Raw genomic sequence first — 22,578 nt, forward strand, 5'->3', positions numbered from 1 at the left:
GGTGGCTAACCTAGAGGCCCCTGATGTTGCCCTTCCAACACCTGGAAAAGGAGAAAATCATTCCAGAGTTGGGAGCTAGCAATGTCCAGATTAGGCTACTGCAAAGAAGTAGGTGTGTTCACAGTGGCCTTCATAGCTGCTGAGGGGGTCAGGGCTCGTCCCTGACTTCTGCATCTTTGACTCCAAGAAACGGCCCAGGTACCCAAGTCGCCGTCTGGGTTAGGCCGAGGCTTGGCCAACAGACGATCCCCCAGCTCACTCCAGACTGTGTCACTCTCAGAGAGACAGGATTGTGACTATTAAAACTTATTTATTGAAGATAGGTACAAAGAATTCCCAACACATTTGGTCAGAAGAGAGGAGGAAGAAGAGAGACACAAGGCCGCTGCTGCTGTGGTTGTTAGGAAGATGCTGCAGCTGCTGCAGTTTCCCATCTTTTGCAGCCACAGTCCTGTTTTTGTGGCACGTGGTACCACTCCCCTAGGTCCCCAAAGCTTTCTGACAAAAACTTGCAGTCCCCCAAAATGAAGAAAACAGTGGAACTGATGGCAAGCTGGAGGGCTTCCCACTGGTCAAGTGCCACCACCATCCTTCTATACTTGCTTCCATTGCAAGGTTTAGCTGCTCAGCCCCACTGTGGGCACATGGGTAACACCCAAGGGAAAGAGAGAGCAAAGAGAAGTCTTTGGGATCCCCGGAGTCCAGATGCTGAGCCACAGCAGGATACAGGGCTTAGCTAGGAGTGGTGGCAGCATGGCTTTAGAGATCCCACTGCTACAATAGCCCCTGCTGGAGGCTGACCAGCTGGCCTGGTGGGTGAAGAGGTTATGGCCACAGCAGTCTTCCTTAACTTTTTGCCCTGAGGGTTTTGGTAGAAGGGGGATGAGAAGAAGGCATGTGTATCTCCATGATCTCTACTATCCCACCAGTCAAAAGGTCAGTCAATCCCTTTATAAAAACTTTGGACCCAAATAAACAAGCCTGAAGAAATCCTTTGGAGATGGCGAAGTTGTACATGCTAAGTCCCCATCACGACTGGCTTGAGCTTCTTGAAGAACTTCAGCTGCTTCATTTTTGGGTCCGTAAGTTACTACAAATCTGAGCAAGTCGATTCTAAAAGGAAAGGGAAACATGAATTGGCTAGAGAAGACAGGCATCTTTTTTATGGACATGGGCATTTTGTGGCCACAAATCCTCATGCCCTTGAGGGGCAAATCACAACCTCTCTAGGCCTTCTCACAGATATTATTCCCTAATACGAGTGGGAAAGGTGCTAAGTACTTGCAGAATGCCTGCCAAGCCTTTGCACCCCATCACATCCACGGTCTATCCTCCTCCAGCTGAGGTTTCCAGCTGTCAGGCCACTTCTAGAGCCAGTGGATCTTCCCCCCGCCCCAAGAGCAGTCTCCTTCACCAGGTAAAGGCTTCTCCAGGCCTGGGTCTACTGGGACAATCCTCCCCCACAATTCAGAGCTTGGGGGCTTCAGTTAGACACTTTGACAGATGCTTCTAAGCATAACCAGAAACCTAAGATCAAGGGAAAACATTTGGTGAGAGTAACTTTCCTCAATGTCCAAAATGGCCACACATCAATGAAACGGAGTTCAGTGGACTTACAGATAACTTCTTAATGTTTCCCAAGGCCTCTGGATCCAGATGAGCCAGATCCACTTTTTGCAAATCACTGGCCAATAAGCGCATGCTCTGTACAAAAGAAAAGGGATTGTTAAATTTGAGGAGTTCACCTCCAGAAGACCAGATACCCCAAGAACATGCTCGAGCACCACCTTCTACATGAAGCTTTTCTTTATTCCCCCAACTCCTAGTGTCCTCTCCTTCCCAAATCTGGTATTCAACTATTCTGATTTTGTTCTCTTTGTATTTCTTCTGTATATGTAGACATGCACTTGTTTGTCTTCCCCATTAGAATATAATGAGTACAAAGTTTTCTTGAAGGTCGGATGGAGTTAAGACAGTAGGTTGAGAGGAAGCAGTACAGCCTAGCTCCTCACTAAACATCTTTCACAAAGAGCTAGAAAATGCACCAGACTGAATTCTGATTGAGAAAGTTAAAAAAAAAAAAAGTTGAGTTCTTTTTCTAGCCCAGGATGGCAAGATAGAAGCCTGCAGACACCTGGGATGGGGTCTGGCCTGGAGAGTGCATGGAGAATTCCAGTGGCCTGAGACAGAAAAAGGCGATGAGACACCACCAGGGAGAAAGGGATCCTAGGGATCCCTGAACTAGCACAGGAATCAGGAATGGACACCATCTGGCAGCTCCGTTGCCCGCTATCCCGTTCCAATCACAGATCCAGGGTAGGAGGAAGTCTTGTGTATGGGCCCCAGCTGTGTACTAAGCATGGAACAAATTCTGAGGCAAATAGCAGCTGTGTGGTTCTGACCCCAGGAGCTGAGTGGGATTCAGTTCCAGCCTCCAGGTTAGTGTGGAAGCCTACAGTAGAATAACCAGGGCAGGAGGCCCAGACCAAATGGGAACTGGCAGTTCAGTTGCTCTGAATCTGCAGAACCTTCTATCAGACTAATAGTAACTGAGCTGAGCAAAAGTCTAGAGAAACTCCCAACCAGGAATAAGTCAAAAGACCTCAAACCTGGGTCAGAACTTGCAGAGGTCAGACCAGAAGGGTAATGAACAGATTTTTCCCTGGGTCACATCACTTTAGAAGCAATGAATGCAGCAAAAGGACAGAAGAGGACAGAAGCTCAGGCCAGACATTGCCCCTGGAATTACACAGAGCCTCAGCATTAACGACAAGTCCAAAGTCTAGATGCTAGATGGAAGAATGAGCAAACCAAAAAAGAATCCCACCATAAAGAGCTATCATGGGGACAGGAAGTTCAAGCCACAAACACAGAAAAGAATGTCTTAAAAACATCTACAAGCAAAGCCTCAAAGAAAAATAGAACTTAGGCACAAGTCCAACAAGAACTATTAGTTAAAGCAAGAATTTTTAAAAAGGGTTAAATAATTTAAAAAACCAAATGAGAACGATAGGGAAGAAACATAGGAAAAGAGAATTAACAGCTTGGAAAAAGTGGCACAAAACCTCACTGAAGAAAATAACTCCTTGAAAATTAGAATTGACCAAGTAGAAGCTAATGACTCCATGAGACTTCAAGAAATAATAAAACAAAGTCAGAAGACTGGAGAGTTAATTTGAAGATCACTGGGCTACTTGAAAGCCATGAATAAAAAGAGCCTAGTCATCATGTTTCAAGAAATCAATGAACAATATCATCCAGATATCTTAGAACAAGAGGGCAAAGTAGAAACGGAAAGAATCCACTTGTCACCCCTGGAAAGAATACAATGAGGAATGTTTGTGTCATTCTTTGTTACCTGTATTCCCAGCACTGAGCACAGTGCTAAGCACACAGTAGGTATTTGTTGTTTATCTAAGAAAAGGGGATGTTCTGACAACCCTGAGCCTAGAAGCTGGCCAAGCTGCAGCAGCTCCTGGAAAGTGGGCAGGGCATTTGCTGGGAAAAGAGAGACCAACACAGAGGTGAGGAACCTGCAGTCTCGAGGCCACACGTGGCCTTCTAGGTCCTTGGGTACAGCCTTTTGACTGAGTCCAAGTTTTACAGAACAAATCCTTTTATTAAGGGGAATTGTTCTTTGAAGTTTGGATTCAATCAAAGGGCTGCACTTGAGGACCTAGAGGGCAGCAGGTTCCCCACCCCTGGCCCAGCCTATGCTGCTGTCTCTACAGTGAACTGTCTGCTTCAAGGTGAACTTGGATTTGTTGACTTTTCAATGAGAAAAGACCTTTTGGGACACACCCTTTTCTATTTCAGAATATCAGTACATCTATAGTTCATCACTGCAGTTAAAGAGAGCTGAACTTAATTCTTGTTTCAGGGTTTTAGGTATAATAGGCATGATGTAAAGCTCACTTTTTCAACCTGGTAATACCTAAGGCTGTGATTTGCACATCTTAAGCTGCACATCAAGCATGTAAATAAATACCGAGGTGGGCAGTTTTCAAGTTATAGAAGTACTTTCTGCAGTAATGGCACCCTTGGAGGTCAGCATTTCATGCTGACCTACACTAGGGAAACAGACTGGGCAGGAGATGCAGCTGAAAGCAGAGATCAAGACATACACAGGAAAGATGTCTCTGGGGATAGGTATAATGGTCCCAGAAGACCCAGAATGGCCCCAATTCTCTCTCTCATAAACGCTGCTCTCTTTTACCTCTCCTCCGCCCACTGGCACAGTGAGAAAGACCTCATTGCTATCAGCCAGGGGGCTGCCATTCACAGAGATGTTGTAAATCCGCTCTCTGGCTGCAGGAGTACGTAGGCCTGGGGTCTTGAAGATCCTATAAAAGTCAGAAAGTTTTTGTGAAATCTGCCCTCTACACTGAATTAAAGCAAGAATTATGAGCACTTCTACCCCAATCCTAGCTCAAGCTGCAGTTCTGAAATTACTTACTTTTTTTCCTTCCAAACCACTCACTTCTAAGAGAAGGATAAAGTTTAAATTTAGAAAAATTCTGAGCAGAATATGACTAAACACAACTTGCCTGGGAGAAAAAGGCTGTAATTACTAAACATGCAACCAGAAAAATAAATTCTCATCTGTATAATTTTCAGCTCCATGAAACCTGGTTGCTAAAAAGAAGGAAAAAAAAAAACCCAAAATCACCAGAAATAGAACATGGTCATTTCATTTAGAAGAGCAGCTAAATGCTTCCATAAGTTGTTCAAATGTCACAGGAGAGATGATTTGGGGACTACATTATCACAGGATCTGAAGAATCTAACATTTTCAAGATGATGGAGATTATTACACCAGAAAGAAAAAGTGAAACATTATTAAAATGTTGCCACTCATTTCTTTCAAACCTCTGCATTAGAATCAGCAAAGGCCAAAAGGGTTAATACATGGGTTTCCCTGCTAATGTCAGAGGCATTACCCACTCTAACTTACGCCTAGAGAGAGTAAAATAGCTCACGCATGTAATGCTATTAATGATAATGCCAACTGTTCTTAGGAGAGTAACAATAATAATAATGAATAGCTAACATTTATATAGCACCTGCTACATGGCAGGCACTGTGCTAAGCGCTTTACATTTATTACATTTACATATTATCTCATTTGTTCCTCACAACCCTGGAAGTAGGCGTTTTTATTATCATCTAAATTTTGCAGATGAGGAAACTGAGGCAGTCACTGGTTAAGAGACTTGCCCAGGGTAACACAACTAGAACAAGTCACAGGGCAGATTTGAACTTGGATTTTCTCCAAGCCCAGTGCTATCTCCACTGCTGTTAAGTGATTGCTGAGCAAAGAAGGCAGCAAAGTCCATATCTTCTTTATCCTCTAAAGAAACTTTGGAGACTAGAGGATTAGGTACATTGTGCAAATGTTTGCTCTCCGTGAGTACTGTTAAATATTTGGGTCACCACTGAATTTCAAGTAATTTTAAAACCCTTACCTGGAATCAAACCTGGGAGTCGGGCCTGGAGTTGGTCCTAACATTGAGAAATCAGATCTGCCCATGGCTGGAGTAACAAGACTACTTTGGTTTGACCTGTATTTATCAAGGTAAGAAATTTTGCCATGAGAGAGAATCTTAATCTGCTTGAATAAAATACCAGTTTCAAAGATTCTAATCATGTTGTCAGGCCAGCTTCCCAAACACGTTCACTGCATCACTGGTAAATTTCCGGTTAACCTTCAGCAATCACCACTCCATGGTAGAATATTGGTAGAGGAATGCTCTCTTGGAAACACCATCCTCTAGGTCATAACTATTTCCAGAAATTTATTTTCTACCTTTCTCATTTGGAATCTGTGGACTAGCACACAGTGCGGTGTGGGGATTAAAGCATTCCAACATTCTTTACTACAGTGTGAGGGAATTTCTGGGCATGAATTATACTATATATATAGTCTCGCGCTATAAAGTTTGATGGACACAGATTTAAAGCCTTTCATACTAACTGCCAAAATTTTTTTTCTTTACTCCATCCTAAAGACTACAGTATGAACAAGGTATCAGTATTCCTGGCAAGATTTGAAAAATAAGTTACAATGGAAATTAAAAGCCTCCATTGGACAGCAATGCACATGACTGATCACAGAATAAATAACCACATACAAAGAAACTTAGTAAAAAATTATGCAGTTATAAAAATGATTATTTGTTGTATACTCTTCACCTGCTGCCTACTGAGTCCTAGGTAGGCCTCTCTAGTCTAAGCCTAGTCCTGAATCTGCCTCTCTGTCTCTTTTTCTGGTCTATGTATATATTCTTACTTTCTCGTTGTTATAGACCCCTTCTCAAAATAATGTTCTTAAATGCATAAAATAAAACATATAGCATTATAAAGGAAACCAATTAAAGAAAGGTGTAATTTTTTCCCCATTCAAGTTCCTGGGCCTCTTGAAATCTCTCCATGGACCCAGTGGGTTAAGAGCCCTTAGCTTCTAAGACCCTTAGAAATTAAGCTTAGTCTTCCCAGTCCTGCCTATCCTACGCTCCAGTCCAAAGCCAGACCAGTAGTTAGACTGACTTTTCTCAGCCCCTTTCAGATACGGCCTTTCTAGACCACAACTACCTAGCCTAAGTCACAGGAGGAAGAGTCTAATTTCCCGGTTGCCTGGGGGACAATTTGTCACAGATCGCTACTGTAGAACACAGTCTCTGCCTGAGTCAGAGGGGCTCAGATCTTCTGCATGTCTACATTCCAAATGAAAAGATGCAAAGACTTTAAGGTTTCCAACCCTACTCCCTTTCCTCCACATCCCTCCACTCCTGCCCCGCAACAAGTCCCCCTCCACATTGCCTTTTGTTTCTGCTGTTTGCTCGCACCGACTGAGCCCTCTTCTTGGTCGTTGGGCACTTCTTTGCCTGAGAGAGAAACAAATGAGATTCAAGTTAACACATGGAAAAGAAAAAAAGACCTGAAAAGACAACTGGGGGAAAAAAATCAAGCTCAAATACAAAGAGTCATTCTTGAAATGCAGCGACCAACTCCTAGGATCACAGGACCACATCAACTCATATGTCACACAATTTGAGAGTTGGGACGCCAGTGGCCAAAAAGGAAGCCTCGCTTATATTACAAGTGGCTGTCCAGCCTCTGCTTGCAGACCCCCATGGAGGAGAAGCCCACTGTCTCCAGATGGCTCATTCCACTTCTGCATTGTTCTAACTGCAAAAAACTTGGCATGACATCATGTCAAACTTGCCTCTTTGTAGTTGTCACCTATGGCTGCTGGTTCGCCTCTCTGAGCCCAAAAGGAAACTAATCCTTCTTCCGCACAGAAACACAGAATGTCAGAGCCAGAAGAGACCTTCAGCAACATCTAGTCTAGCTCACTCATTATGTTATAGATAGGGAAAACTTAGGCCAAGACATGGGATTTGAGTTGCCTAAGGTTACCTTGCCAGGCAGGCTCAGAACCCAAGTAAGACAGTACAAAGATGGGACATCAGAACCACGGGGAGGATCGGTTCCTTATGTCTTTTTCTAAGGTTGAAAAAAATGGAAGCTGTTGTTGGAGATAGTCTGGCTTCTTCTTTCCCAATCTCTCAGTTGACTTATGTGAACATGAATAAGGTTCCCGAAAGTTAAGATGTGAGGAAATATAACTTTGCAATCTTCTCTCCATGGTCCAGCTCTGCTCGCCTCACCTAAGCAATCTCAAATCAAAGTCATGACTTCCTTAGAGATTTCATCTGCCCGAAAATTTGACTGGAGTCCTGTACTTTGAGTACTATATCTGCCTCATTGATTAGCTTTGGGTAGAAAGCCAAAGATGATTCTCAATACAATCAGGAGCTGGCACTGGACCCCCCAAGGATCCAATCCTTACCTTTGTAGTCTGAGGATTAATATTTTCAGCTTCTTCTTCTTTAATCATCTCAGCCACTTTTGCTGCTTTCTTTGCTGTAAGGAACATTTAAAATAGACTGATGACTCCAGAAGGAATTAACTTATTTAACCCAATTATTGGTTGCTCAAAATGATGAAACACAATCTGCCTTTTTGGGCCATATTAAATAATGACAGCAGCTTACACAAGTGTGGCCCTTCCCGTTACAAGGCCTTGGCCACATTAGGTACTCCACAGGTGACCTTCCTGACTGTCTATAGTACCTCCATTCTGCAGAGTTCTGCGACTTGCCTGAGGTTACACAGTTAATAAATGGCAGAGCTATACCCAACTTTTCTGTTTCTAATTTTCTGTATTAAAGTAACCTAACAGCAGGCAACTCACTGATTGGCAAATATTTGGTAACAAGTAGTAAGTATATCATCTCTTTCAAGAACCAGTGCTTGTTCTGTTGCACCAAGCTGCCTCTTGGTCAGACCTGGGCCAAGATTATTTAAAAAGATTATTCTGGCAGCTATGTAGAGGGTGGGTTGAAGAGGACAGACACTGGAAGCAGGGAGCTCAATTAAGAGCTAACTACTACCACTGTCCAGGCAAGAGGTGATGACAGCCTGAACCCTAAGTTCCATTTTGCACACACTGAATTTAAGGTGCCAGTGGGACATCCAGGAAGAATCACAGCCTCAGAAGTGGAAGGGACTCTGGCAGTTCTGTGATTCAGCCAAGACCTCTACCTGACAAGTGATCATCCAGACTTTATTTACAATCAGTCCAGTTTTGTGGAAGCCACTATCTCCTGATATTTTATGTTTGGACAATTCTAATTGTTTGGGGAGCTTTTCCTACAACGAGCCCAGCATAGAGGTGAAAAGGAGTTAATGGAGCTGTGTTCAAGATACAGACAAGGAATGAATACACACACACACACACACACACACACCTGCAAAAGAAATGACATTTGAATTCTTGGGCACTGATAAAGATGTCCAAGAGGGCACACGTAAAGAGAAGGTGGCTTATGACTGAATACTGGTGAATAGCCACAGCAAAGGACCGGGAAATGTGTGATTGATTCCACAAAGGTGACTGAAGAGCAGTCATATGGGTAGGAGAACTAGGAGAGAGCAGTGTAATAAAAAACGAAAAGGGAGAAAATGCCAAGGGCAGGGTAATTAGTTGCAGAAAGGTCAAAGAGGATAGGGACTAAAAAAAGACCCATGCATTTTATCAGTTAAGAAAAGATTCCTAGGGGCAGCTAGGTGGCTCAGTAGATAGAGCTCTGGCCTTGGAGTCAGGAGGATCTGAGTTCAAATCTGGCCTCAGACACACTACACTCACTAGCTGTGTGACCCTGGGCAAGTTGCTTAACCCCAACTGCCTCATCAAAAAGAAAAAAAAAAAAGGATTCCTAGAGAGAGCTGTTTTAGGAAAATCATGAGGACAAAAGCCAAATTACAAGGGATTGAGAAGAGCTACCAACCTTTGACGGCTTTCAAGGGTGTCTGAATAGCTTCAGCTGTCAGCTTATTTATCTCTGTGATATCCAAGTCAGCCTGAAAGAAAGTAGCCAGAAAACACCAGAGGCATCAATGTACACGATTAATGAGAAACAGCAGATGATGAATGTGTTCTCCTCTTAGAGCCCCTTTTCACCTCTCTGCCACCTTGCCCTTTGAATGAAATGTCATCACCCAGAGACAGAATGTGGAGTTTGCTACTGCCCGTTAGAGGACAACGTCACTCAGTGATCACTCAGTACCTGTGAATATGGCTAATAACAGTCCTTTCAACAGTGAGCACAAAAACTAGGCAGGCAGGGTAGTGTAAGAACTGTGTCTTTAATTAAAACTGGTTTGCAGCCATGGGGCTTAACATATTACCTGGGGCTAATGCCACTTTGGTGGCTAGGTAAGATATCTAATGGCTAAATTATGCATACATAGACACATACATATACCCACAGCCCCCACACACAAATGGGCACCCCAGGAAGGCAACTCTATAGCAGGCACTGAGCTATGTGCTAGTGATGTAAAGACAAAAATGAAAGTCCCTGCCCTCAAAGAGCTTAAATTCTACTAAATTCAATAAGCATATGTAAGATACTGTATTGCATATTGAGGATATTAATGGAAAAATAACAGGCAATCTTTGCCTTCATGAAGGTTACATTCTTCCAACCTTTATTACTGGATTAGAAGTTATTGTTTCTTCCTTATTTTTATAAACTCTAAAAATTTACAAAGGAGCTTCCTGACAGTGTTTTTATTTGAAAATGAAAAAGGTTAGATGAACTCTGAGGTGCATAATTGAGCACTTTATCTGGCCAAGGCAAAATGTCCTGCTTTGCTAAGCACCCTAAGCTTTCCCACAATAATATGCTAAGTATATCTATCTGAACAAACGAGTTATAAAAGTACTGAAGGCAGGAGAGATTTTATAAGCTATCAACTAAACATGCTGGATGTGATTTTCCCTCTTGTTCCAACCACCTCTAAAAGTTAAGATTATCTCCCTTTCCTTTAGCCTATCCTTTTTCTTTAAATGATTTTCCACTGTCATGTGAAAGAATTGTGGTTTCTCTGTCTTTTCTGTCCTCAATCTTCTTAGAGTAGAAGGAAGTAGTCCATATCACAGGGACTTTAAATGGTATTGATCCCTTCTCTCTTCACCTAGAGGGCTATCTCTGATAAAGAGAATTTTAAATAAAAGTAGTTCAGCAAAACCAACCACTACAGCAAGCCCAACAATAGAGGCCGCATTTCGTACCCACAGTCCTTCTGCAGAGGGGAGAAAGGCACATCCTCATTTTTCTTCCGTGACAAGTTTGGTCATTATTATACAGCATTTAGTTTCCAATTTTGTTGTTGCTCTTTTCACGTACGTGCCTATAGTTGGTGTACTTTCCCTACTTTCAGCAAAAGCATTCACTAGCCTTTCAATCACCCAGGATCTTAAACTTTGGTGAACTGAATTCTATTCTCCGAACTCTGCCTTATTCTATGTATCCACTGACTTGTCAAAACTTGCTATTTCTCCCTCCAAAACCTCTCTCAGATGTGACATCTCTTTCTTCACAGGCGGATACCACCTTAGCTAGGGGCCTCATCACCTCCGGCCTAGACTCTCTGCCCCAAGTCTCAGATCTGACAATGTGACTCTACTACTTTATCAACTCCAGTGGCTCCCTACTTCCTCTAGGATTAAACGCCTCCATTTAGCTTTGAAAGCTCTTCACAACCTGGCCCAATCTCATTCTATAATCCAGACAAACTGGCCTTTTTCTCAGTTCCTCCTGCACCACACTCCATCTCTATCACTGTGCCTTCTCATTGGTTATCCCCACCCCAGTGCCTGGAATGCACTTCTTCCCTCCCTCCCTTCCTTTCTTCCAGAGGCAGCTCAAAAACCTTTCCTGACACCCTCCCTGAAGTGCTAGTTCCTTCCCTTTCATTTTAACTACTTTGTATCTTTCCTTTATCTTTCTTTTGTACGTAACTCTATAATTGCCATCTTCCCCATTGGAATAGAAGTTCTTTTTGATTAGATGTTTTTCATTCTCTGTATTTGCATCCCCAGAGCCTAGTACAAAGTTTAGTACAATGTGGACATTTAATAAATGCTGCTTAATCGAGCAAAGGTTTCCATGCTTCTGCTTACTTCACTTTATATCAATTCATATACATTTTGTGATTTCTTCATACTGTTCTTATGGTGCAATAATTTTCCTTCATGTACAACCATGAGCATTTACTTTGATTCCAGTTTACTTGTTACTGATACATATTTTAGTATAAATGGGACCTCTCTATATTTATCTACCCATCCACACACCCATCCACCCATCTCTATCAACTCATTCTTGTGGCTTCCTATTGCCTGCAAGATAAAATGTTTTAAAATTTGCTGGCTTTTAAGCCCTTCATAATCTTGCCCCTTCCTACTTTTCCAAGTCTTCTTACACCTTACGCTCTTCCCCATACTCTGTGAACAATGATTCTGGCATCCTTGCTGTTCCATCTCTGACTCCATGAATTTTCACTGACTCTCCTCCAAACCTAGAATTCTCTCTCTCCTCACCTCTGTCTCCCAACTTCCTTCAAGTCTCAGCAAAAATACCACCTCTCTGAGAAGTCTTTTCTGATCCTCCTTAATCTTAGCGCCTTTCCTCTGAGATTATCTCCAATTTATTCTGTCTATATAGTGTTACTTGCAAATAGTTGTTTCCCTGCTGTCTCCCCCTAATAAAATTGTGAGATCCTTGAGTTCAAGGACTGCCTTTTGCCTTTCTTTTTATCTACAATGCCTCAGCACAGTGACTGGCACATAATAGGTGTTTTTAAAAAAATTACTTGTTTTAATCAGCCAAGATCTGCCTTCTCACTCACTGTCTAGAAGAAAACACACAAAAAAATAACCTATTACAAACCTGTATAGTCAATTGAAACAAATGTCCACAATGCCCTTATCTACCCTCTCCCCTAAAAAAAACAAACCCAAATTTGTCTCATTTTGAATTCTGAGTCTTTCACATCTACCAGGAGGTGGGTAGCATGGTTCATCATTAGTCCTCTAGAATCCTGGGTGGCTATTACACTGATAAAAGTTCAACACAATAGTATTCTATCACAATGATATGCCAAAACTTGTTCATCCATCTCTAATTTACGGACACTGCCTCAGATTCCCATTCTCTACCACCTCAAAAAGAGCTATAGCTTTGTACATCCTTAGAGTTTGTTTTGCTTAGGACTGATCCCTCCCTTAATCGATCCTCCATCTACTTTCCCTTTTTCCTATTTTCTTTTTGAGTAAAATGGCCGTGTGTGCGTGCGTGTGTGTGTGTGTAGAGGAGAATGAGATTCACATGCTGCCCACTCACCTACTTGTTGTTTGTACGGATATCTTTGTATAGATATCTACTTGTGCACTTTGATTATATGAGGTAATTTCCCCTAACCTTCCTTTTGCTTCTCCCTGCAGTACATTCTTCTTTCCCTCTCTATTCTTTTCTTGAGAATATCAAGACTACTTGAACTACTCCAGAGACTTGTCTAATTGGACTCCCTCTATAAACTCTGAAGATGATAGGGCTCAGAGGGGTCACATGCATCATCTCCCCATATATGAATGAAAAGTTTATCCTCATTTAGTCCTTTATCATTGTCTGTTCATGTTTACGTTTTTATGCTTCCCTTCACACCTTTGAGTTTCCCTGCAGCTCTGGTCTTTTCATCAGGAATGATTAGAAGTCCTCTATTTCATTAAAAGGTCCATTTCCGCCCCTGTAGTATTATGTTTAGTTTTGCTAGATAAATTGTGCTTGACTGTAAGACCATTTCCTTTGCCTTCTGGAATATTATATTCCAAGTTCTCTGCTCCTTTATACTGGGGGCTGCTAAACTGTGTGTGATCCTGACTCTGAATCCTTAGGTACTTGAATTCTTTCTTTTTGGCTACTTTGTAGCATTTTTTCTTTGACCTGAAAGCTCTGGATTTTGGCTATGATGTTCCTGGGAGTTTTCATGTCGGGGTTTCTTTCAGGAGGTGATTAGTAGATTCTTTCTTTTTCTACTTTGCCCTCTGGTTCTAAGAGATTTGTGCAGTTTTCAAGATATCTTAAAATCGGATATCTAGATGCTGGTTTTGGTCATAGCTTTCAGGTGGCCCAACGATTCTTAAATTTTTTTTTCCTTGATGTTTTCCAGGTCAGTTGTTTTTGCTATGAGAGTCTTTACATTTTCTTTCTTTTTTTAGCCTTTTGACTTCGATTTAATTTTCATGTTGCCTCATTAAATCATTGGTTTCTATTTGGTCCATTTGAATTTTAAGGGAGCTTGTCACTTGGGCAAGGATTTTTACCTCTTGTGCCACATTGTTAATTCTCTTTCCAATTCTTCTCTGGCTGTCATTTCTTTTCCAGTTTTTTCCTCAACTGCTCTCATTCTGTTTATGAAAACCTTTTTTAACACTTGCTTCATCTCTTCCAGGAGTTCTAGTTGAGTTTCTGCCCAGCCTCTGTTTTCCTAAGGCAGTGCTTATGGATGTTTTGGAGTCATGTGCTGCTTCTATGTCTGTATCCTAAACATACCTGCCACCATAAGAGCTCACTATGTTTTCGTTCTTTTGTTGTTCGTCCATTCTTCCAGCCTACTTCCTGACGTTGGATATGATGTTAGAGCTGGCTCTCTGTAGCACTACTGGAGGGAAGTTCTGGGCTGGTCCTATTGCTACTTTCTTGGGGGTATTGAGTGTGATGTTATTCTAGCATCTCAGGCTAGGATGGTGACTTGTAAGCTTCCAGTGCTCCCCAAGTGGTCTGATTCTGGGCAAAATCTGATTTCTGCCCCCCTACCCTCACCCCACCCCCCTACTCTGAGCTCTGCAACTTCCTGACCGAGGTTTAGAACTGTGCAAGAGCAGAATGCTGCTGGACTCCACCCTGGTAGGCTGGTCAGAAAGTGCTGTTGGTTTAAAATGACAGAATCGTAGGACCCCTCTCCCCTCCCATTTTGGTCTGGGTTTCTTGCTTTGGTTATTCCTCTGCAGGCTAGTCCAGATGCAAGAAGTGAGACCCTGATTTGTCACTGAGATCTGAGATCCCTTCTTTCTCAGGGCCTCTCCACATTGTACAAAGGTCCCCTTCTCACTCCATCTTGGATAGTGGTCAACAAAGCTGTCAGTTGGCACCTGTCTCCATTGTAGTGCCCTAGTATGGGTCTCAGGGTCTCCCATTATGGGTCTGGGACTTCTTTTTATGCTGGAGTGCAGCCTTTCCCTGGGTACAGGAGTGCTATTTGCTTTGTGCTCCTGCCCTGACTCGTCTCCAGTGTCTGCTCCTTATTTATGCTGACCTGGGCCAGATAAAAAACTCACTGTGACTTTTTCTGGATTTCTCCACCAGGATTCAGTCTGGTGCATTTTACAAATCTGTTTGGAGGAGTTGTGGACAAGAATTCAACTGCATTGCATCCTTCTACTCTGCCATTTTGGCTCTACCCCCAGAACAGGTGCTTAATACAACAGGTGCTGTTGACTTGACTGTCTTTGACCTCTTTGGCACATATGCCTAGCAGTAGGATCTATGGGTCAAAGTGTATGGACATTAATCACTTAAAAAAAAAAAAGATAATTCACATGAACTTATAAAGCTAAAATGAATTGGAATTTAGTCATAACCAAGAAAATTTATGTGCTGTTCTTCAAAGCAACAGGCCAAGGTATATACTACAATTCGTTTACCTTATTAAGAATTAGTTGCAACTTGCTCATTGTTTTCTGATAAATATGGATCCTTCTACTTCCCAGCTCTCTCATTACAGTAACAGAAAACACAAAAACTAGAGGCCTGTGGACCCCTTGCTACTCCTTAGACTCATCTTTTGTACAATGACCTCACCCCTCTCCCATCACATCTCCCTCTAAACCTCACATCTAAATCACTTCAGTTTGCTGCTGGAAGAAGGTGGATCTCTATTTGTTTGCCAAACCACTTTTATGTTGTTATGTTGAGGAAAGTTCTGTTTTATATGCCAAGATCCTTTGTGCTGTTCAAGATCTGGCTCTGTCCTCTTACCATGTGATTTCAAGCCTCCAGGTTCCTGAACTATAAAATGGGGATAGTAACCCTTGCATCTCCTAGGAGGGCTATGATGATCACATGTGGTAATGCATGCAAAGTACTTTGTACGCAAGTGGTGAAGCACAAACACCCCACAGTATGAGCATTTGTTAGCGATCCTGCTTCCTTCCAGTCCTCCTCCTGGTTCTTAGTCCTTTTCAATTCAATGGAGACTTTAAGCAAAGGCTGGATAAACATTTGTTAAGAATGTCACACAGACAGACAGGGCATCATAGCTTTTGGAATAGATTGGACTAGATGACCCGAAGTCCCTTTCAATTTGAAAACTCCAAGTGTATGACAACCCATAGCAGAGAATCATGGTTTCAATCATTCTGTGGTTAGCAAAGTCCAATGGTTAAGAATTGAAACAAATTATGTGTTTTATCCCAAGGCCTATGCAATAAAGATGAGTGCAATAGGTAAATCAATTTAAAAATAAATCTGGGTTTGAGATTACCTAATCCCACTGAAGAACTCAAGAGCCAGCACTACAAAGAGAACAGAAAGCAGGACAAGCCATCACACTTAGGAGTTTATCAGAAGAGACAACAACCCTGAAGCAAATGAACACAGTAGCTCAATGTTCAATAAACCCATGAACTAATAGAGGAAGAATTCCTTATTCAACAAAACTTCTGGGAAGACTGAAAACTAATTTGGCAGAAAATAGGTTTAAGATTAGCATTTTATATCGCAATAAGAGCCAGATAGACATACAATCTAAAAATAAGAAGCCATATTATTAATAAAAAAAAAGGCTGGAGAAAGCAAGGAGATATCTTTTACAATTATGGCTGGGGGGAACTTTGTAGGCAAACAAACAAGAAGAAAAAACAGACAATCCTGATTACATAATTTTCACAGAACAAAGAATAAAGCATAAGAGAAGCCTGATGGCAGGGGGAAAAAACCTTTGTAACAAGCGTTTCTGATAAAATTGCCATATACCCAAGATACAAATTGCTAATAAGATGCAAATGAAAATAACCCCAAGGTTTTACCTCATGCCCATCAAGCTGGTAATGATACAAAACAAAAATAATCAATGCTAGAGGGTTATGGGAAGTCAAGCACACTAATTTACTATTGGTGGGAAACAGCGTTTTTCAACACTTATAGAAAACAACTTGAAATAAGAGGAAAATTACTTAACTATTCATACTTTCTGACCCCAGCAATCCCTGTACTAGATATATAATGAAAAAAAGATCAAAGACAGAAAAAGTCTAATATGTATCACAATATTCATAGAAACACTTTTTGTGGCAGCAAGAATTAGATACAGTGGGTGCCTACTGACTGGGGAATGAATAACCAGACAAACTGCGGCTTTTTGGGGGAAGATGAGCAGGGTGGAAGTGCAGCAGCACTGGCCCAATACCACTGCAGACTGGCATGGAAGTTTTGACCTGTTCTGTTTCTAACCTATCAGTTCAGCCCTCAGGCAGTCTGGTGGGCCTCTGCTCCAAGGGACTCAACATATTGTTGCTGAATTCAGTGCAGATACCTGACTGGCCTTCGCCCTCCTGCAGCTCAATAATCCCAGACATAAGCAATACATCAGCCTGAGCTTTGGTAGCAGGGACCACACTCAGGGCATCACCACAACTGGCCCAAATTGTGGCACGTAAATGTAACAGAATAGTATCACACCATTAAGAAATGATGTATCTCAGGATTCCAAAAAAATGGGAAGACTTTTTGCCAACTGATGCAGTGTAAAGTAAGCAGGATTAAATAAATAATATATATGACTACAATAACATATTAAAAGATATTAAATTTCAAATTAAGTGCAATAACTGACCTTGGATCCAAGGTACCAGGGATGAAACACACTCCCCCTCCTCTCAGCAGAGGTAAAAGCACAGAATGTTATACATGCTGTCAAAACAGTCTGTTTTCCTTTGTTACAAAGGAGGGTTTATGAAGGGTAGTTGTTATGAAGTAAAAGAAAAAAACCACCAATAAAACAAACAAGGCCTACCAGAACAGGAGAATCCCTGCGGAGCCCAGAGATCCTTCTGTCTTTACTGGTTGTACCTACATAATGTCCTCTTCATAAGAACACTGCCTTGGGCAGAATAGTTCAACAAATGTTCCTGGATTTGATAAAGACAGAAACTTCCACAAAAATCAAATGAGACAAATCACTTACCGTAGCTGCTTCTTCCAGGGCCTGTTTGCTTCCTCCTAGAGCTACAAAAAGAACATTCCTCTTTAGCAACTAACATATGTGGATAATCATTTATTCAACAACAGAAGCATCTTTGGAAGACTCAACCTAATGTTGTAGCTTAATATTGTAGCTTCACAAAGAAGCCACTTAAGTATCTAGGAAAAATTGGGAGATTAAGGTAACTAGTTAATAAATAAGGCCCACTGGGTTTTAAAATGGAGGACTGCTGGTAGTCTGTATACTTCTTTGCAAGCTGTGGTTTCTCATTAACTAGCAATCATTTCAAAATGCTGCTGACAGTGCTTTAGGAAGACCTTTCTAAATTGGCTACAACGCCTATTACTTTACATTCTGTATTGTGTCAGAGGTTTCAAAGACTCTGACAACCTTGTAAAACTAGCACAAACAGCACCAGCAGCAGCAGGGAGCCTGAGCCACTACGTGAGCCTCAAAATGCTTCTATACTTCAGTTAACGGCTAGGAGAGGAGCAACATCTTACCAAAATATTCAAGCCAATTCATTTCTCTAAGGGCCTTGGGAAGCCGGAGGATTTCAATGTTGTAAAGATTGTCTACTTCTTTGATGAGGTTCTGGGCATCTGACTGTATTTGCTTCGATCTAATTTGTACTGTAAGAAAGGATTAAAAAAAAAAAAAACAACAAAATATGAACAGGTCATTTTACATAAAACAGGACAGCAATCAAAAGCCTTAATAATTTTGCATACTTTAGAAATGAACCTTTCTACCATCTTCAAACTACCTGGTAACCACCCTATCCCCAACCCCAGCAAAACTGACAGCTCCTGGTTTCTGAGACATAATCAAAGATGACCCTTTGAGCTCTGGATTCCAGGTTTTGCTGTAGTCCATGGTTTTGTCTTACAGAGATATATATCTTTCACTAAAGTGGCTCTACAGCATCCCAGTCAGCCGCCTCACCTCAGGCAGAGCAGTCCCTAGGGCTAAAGGGAAGAGGGGCAATAGGAGACACCATCTGAGGAGGTTGTCTGAAACTGTTCAGTCACTCAGATAGAAGTGTTCGTGTAAACAGTAAGAGTTTATATACATGCAGCACTTTCCTCACAACAAGGAGGAAAGGGAAGTAGCCAAGACAAGTATTGCTGTCCTATTTTAGAAAGGAGAAAGTAGAGGTTTAGAGAGGTAATATGACCAAGATCCCATGGCAAGTTAGTGGTAAAAGCCTGAACTAAAACAGATGCTAAACTCCGGTCTCGTGTTCCTCCTGTGACACTGCCTTTTCATTGTACAAAAGAAGGCCAATGTCAGCAGTCATCTCTGATCCTTTTCCTAGCAAAAACGATTCCCAGAATTTCAGAGATGATGGGGATCATTTAGGGTTAGGAAACCAGTAGCCCTGAGACCACATTGGGCCTTTCAGTATACTCATTTAAAAAAACAGGGGTATAGCTGATAACAATGAAGGTGATTCTGATTTTTTTTAAGGATTTTGTGCAATAACTTTCCGTAAACCATCACAACGGCAATGTAATAGAATTACAGTAAATCTAACAAAACTGCCTCACTGTTTAAAGTGGGCCTCATGCATTCCAAGAGCCATGTAGCTGATCAAATATTTCACATTACTCTATTAACATCCCTAAAGTAACAGATGACAAACATTCAGCTGGATGACCAAATGCAATTGAACACAAAAGTACTACAGCTAAACATCAAGTTCTTTAGTTAATAACAAGCATAAGGAAAGTGTGTCATTAAATCTTGTTTAATGGTTTGGTATATCAGAAGATCTCAGGGTTGAATAAAACCTACATGTACTTTCCAAAGAGAAGCCTCTGAACAATCTCAGAATCTATAGGGAACTCCTTCTTCTGTTTGGCCTTTGCACAAAATATCTTCCATGGTACTGGCAAATAACTTTTGGGGACCATTTCTATTGCCCTTATTGTTTGCAAAGTGCTTTACATTTGATCCTTCACAAAGGTATTACTATCCTCATTTTACAGATGAAGAAACTAAGGTTCAGAGCTGTTAAAAGATTTGTGTGTGGTCACATAGCTATCAATTGCTGGTGTGGGCACTCAAAACACAGATCGTCCTGACTCCTGAGTCTAACATCAATCACGGATTTGGGTGTCGTATTGTTTTATGACTTTGAAAATATTGATAGAAGTTCACTGAGCAAAGTTATCTTTGTGGTTTCATCTCCCCAGCAATCTTGGACTATGGCATAGGTGTGGGTTCTATCTTGTTGGAAACTTCCTAATAAGAACCATGACTACTTGAAAGAGATTAGTCTAATTATCCAGATAGGAAAAAAACAAACAAACCATTAAGTGTATAAAGAATGCACATTGTTTCAATTATAATATGAAGGTGGATGGATAGCACATATATCTTGAGTATAAAATTACCAAGGATACTGGGTCCTATTGCATTTGGGAAACTATGTAGCATTTTCAACAACCCTAAACTGTTTACCTATTGTCAAAGCACATCTTTTTAATATTAATATTCTCCCTGTGACACTACCCAGTTAACAAATAATCAAACACCATGAATTCTGAAAAATCAAAACTGCAGATGAGCCAATGGAAAGATGCACAGTGTAAGTATAAGTAGAGTACAAGCAGTTGTGAAGATCAAATGAGATAATGTATGTAATATGCTTTGCAAACTTTATTATGATTATGTTCCAATGACAACTCACCCCTGAAAGTGTGGTAAAATATAGAACAAGAACATATTTGAAAAGAAAAGGCAGTAGATTAGCTATGTAACTAGAGGGATACTGGATGGATAGCCTAAGTATTACATTGGTATTCAAGAAACATTAAAGGAACTAGAAAAAAGACCCCAACATAAGGAGGAGATCCTCTATCAAGGGCTTGTGGAAGGATATGGGCAAGAATTAGAGAAGATGCAATAGTGTGTCACGAGCTATACTCCTCAAGGGAGTTTCTATACTAATGGGTAACAGCACGTTAAATGTTGAAGTAAATGTGAATGAATACAACATTTTTGTTTCTGTAACTCTATACTTTGGGGAAATCATTTTTTACATCATTTCTGTAATTACCACTCTCATAGCTAATAGATAGATGGATGTTCCTTGGAATGATTTTTAGCTTTCTAGTTTTCCAGAGCAGAAACAAAGTCCTGAGGATAAGAGATTTGCCTAAGTCATGTAACAAATTAGAGGCAACGCCAAGAAAACAACAAAGAGCTTTTGGGCCCCAGTCCAGGTCCCTCCCCTTTCTCAAACTTTAAAGAACATTCTATACTGCTTTTTATACACTTCCATCAATTAACAAGTATTTACCAAGCATTTACCGTTATGCCAGGAACTCCACTAAGACTGGGGATACAAAGAATGACAAAAACAAACCAAAAAAAAACATCTTCGAGGAGCTTAGTTGTATATGCAAGGTATAACACTGCATCTTTGTCTTACATCTACTACTATACATGGAGCTCTATGAGGGCTAGGATCACATCTTGCTGAGTTTTCTCAGTGTCCTGCAGAGAACAGGCACCTCAAAAAAGTTCCTCGAATGGATTACATCTCCACACAGCTGCCAAAGGGATTCCCCTTAAAGATTCTTTAAGGTCTGACCACATCACTCCCCTATTCAAACTCCAACACCTCTCCGATCAAATACAGGCTGTCCCAAAAGTCTTAATACACATTTTAAGCTTTAAAGCTTAATAAACCAATAAAGCTTTAAAAGTGGCCTAAGACTTTTGGGACACACCATATAAGCTCTTCTGTTCGGCAGTTAAAGTCCTTCACAGATCTTTCCGACCTTTTTCATTACATATCACTCCCCTTCCCATACTCTACTACAGTGCAGCCAAATTAGCCTTCTCCCATCTCCCATTTTCACGACTTGGCATTAGCAATTCCCCATATCTGGGATGCAGCAGTATTCCTAGTGTTCTTCGAAATTCAGTTAAACGGCTGTTTTTTCTGATTCTTCGACCCCTCCTTCCTTTCAATGTCCTTCCCCACCAAATTACCTTATATTTATTTTGCCCGTACTTACTTGTAGCAGGAAGTGGGGAGTTTTGGGTCCTGGGGAAGGGCTCGGATCAAGTTCCCAAGGATACCAGTAAGATATTAGCATACAGTCATCGCCCCCTCCCCTGAAAGAAAGTAAGCTCCAGGAGGGCAGGGGCAGTTCCGCTTTTGTCAGTGTACCCCCAGAGCGCTAGGAAGTAGTGGTGTGGGATGATGCTTTCAAACACCTGCCCCGCCCTCTGAAAAGGAGCCGGTAAATATCCGGTGGCAGCGGATTCTACGCTCGCTCCCTCCCCCGCCAACGCGTTCCGCGGTTACCCCGGGCAACGCGAGTGCAGGCGGCCCCGCCCCGACACCTTCTGCCCCGGCCTCGCTCCCCTCTTCTCCGCGGGCGCACCTAGTTGGCTCCATTTGTCTCCCTCCTCCAGGCCCAGGCCGAGCCTCGGGGCCCGTAGAGTTACCTTCACGGTCGAAGTCCTTGAGGAAGGAGGCGAGCTTTCTGCCCCGCACCACGCTCTTCTTGGTCGTCCGGCTCGAGGCCTTCTTCGACGGAGCCATGGTGCCGAGGCGGAGAAGATGCCGCGCGATCCGGCAGACCGGGGCGGCGGCGGCGCGTGAGGCGGGCGGGAGCCCGGAAAGGTCAGCTCCGCAGATTGTGCTCCCGCGCCCGAGGAAAGGCCCACTGTTCCGGTCCGGCCCCTTACTGCAGAGAAAGACGAGGTCCCAAAGAAGTGGGCAATGACCAAACCGGATCCACCCACCGGTCTCCGGGATGTTAAATGGAGTCGCTGCCTCGTCCGGCGGATTCAAACTCAACCGCCCCTGGACAGCCAATAAGAAGTCCCACTCCAGAGCGGGCGCGAGGGGTTCTCGGAAGAGCCAATCATCAGGCGCTTCCA

General features: G+C 42.1%; 1 protein-coding gene across 1 annotated transcript; it reads right to left on the reverse strand.

The window, feature by feature from the left end:
- Positions 1-290: 290 nt before the first annotated feature.
- Positions 291-22,257, reverse strand: CDCA8 (cell division cycle associated 8). Its single transcript, XM_027864593.1, has 10 exons — positions 22,141-22,257; positions 18,177-18,305; positions 17,656-17,696; positions 9,354-9,426; positions 7,853-7,926; positions 6,820-6,884; positions 5,466-5,561; positions 4,217-4,343; positions 1,618-1,704; positions 291-1,113 (listed from the first exon to the last, which is right to left on the reverse strand). Exons 1-10 carry the CDS (start codon positions 22,235-22,237, stop codon positions 1,069-1,071), a joined length of 834 nt encoding a protein of 277 aa, XP_027720394.1. The 5' UTR covers positions 22,238-22,257; the 3' UTR covers positions 291-1,068.
- Positions 22,258-22,578: the final 321 nt, after the last annotated feature.

The sequence above is a fragment of the Vombatus ursinus genome, unplaced genomic scaffold (assembly GCF_900497805.2).
Source record: "Vombatus ursinus unplaced genomic scaffold, bare-nosed wombat genome assembly UNPS02014775.1, whole genome shotgun sequence".
Lineage (NCBI taxonomy): Eukaryota > Metazoa > Chordata > Mammalia > Diprotodontia > Vombatidae > Vombatus > Vombatus ursinus.

What these genes read in the sequence shown, in the direction of transcription:
- CDCA8 (XM_027864593.1), bottom strand. Translation starts at nt 22,237, where the DNA reads ATGGCTCCGTCGAAGAAGGCCTCGAGCCGGACGACCAAGAAGAGCGTG. An exon ending in ACCCTTGAAAGCCGTCAAAG is followed by an intron (nt 7,927 to 9,353) that starts GTTGGTAGCTCT and finishes TGTTCCTTACAG; the next exon opens with CAAAGAAAGCAGCAAAAGTG. An exon ending in TTAATCCTCAGACTACAAAG is followed by an intron (nt 6,885 to 7,852) that starts GTAAGGATTGGA and finishes TTTCTCTCTCAG; the next exon opens with GCAAAGAAGTGCCCAACGAC.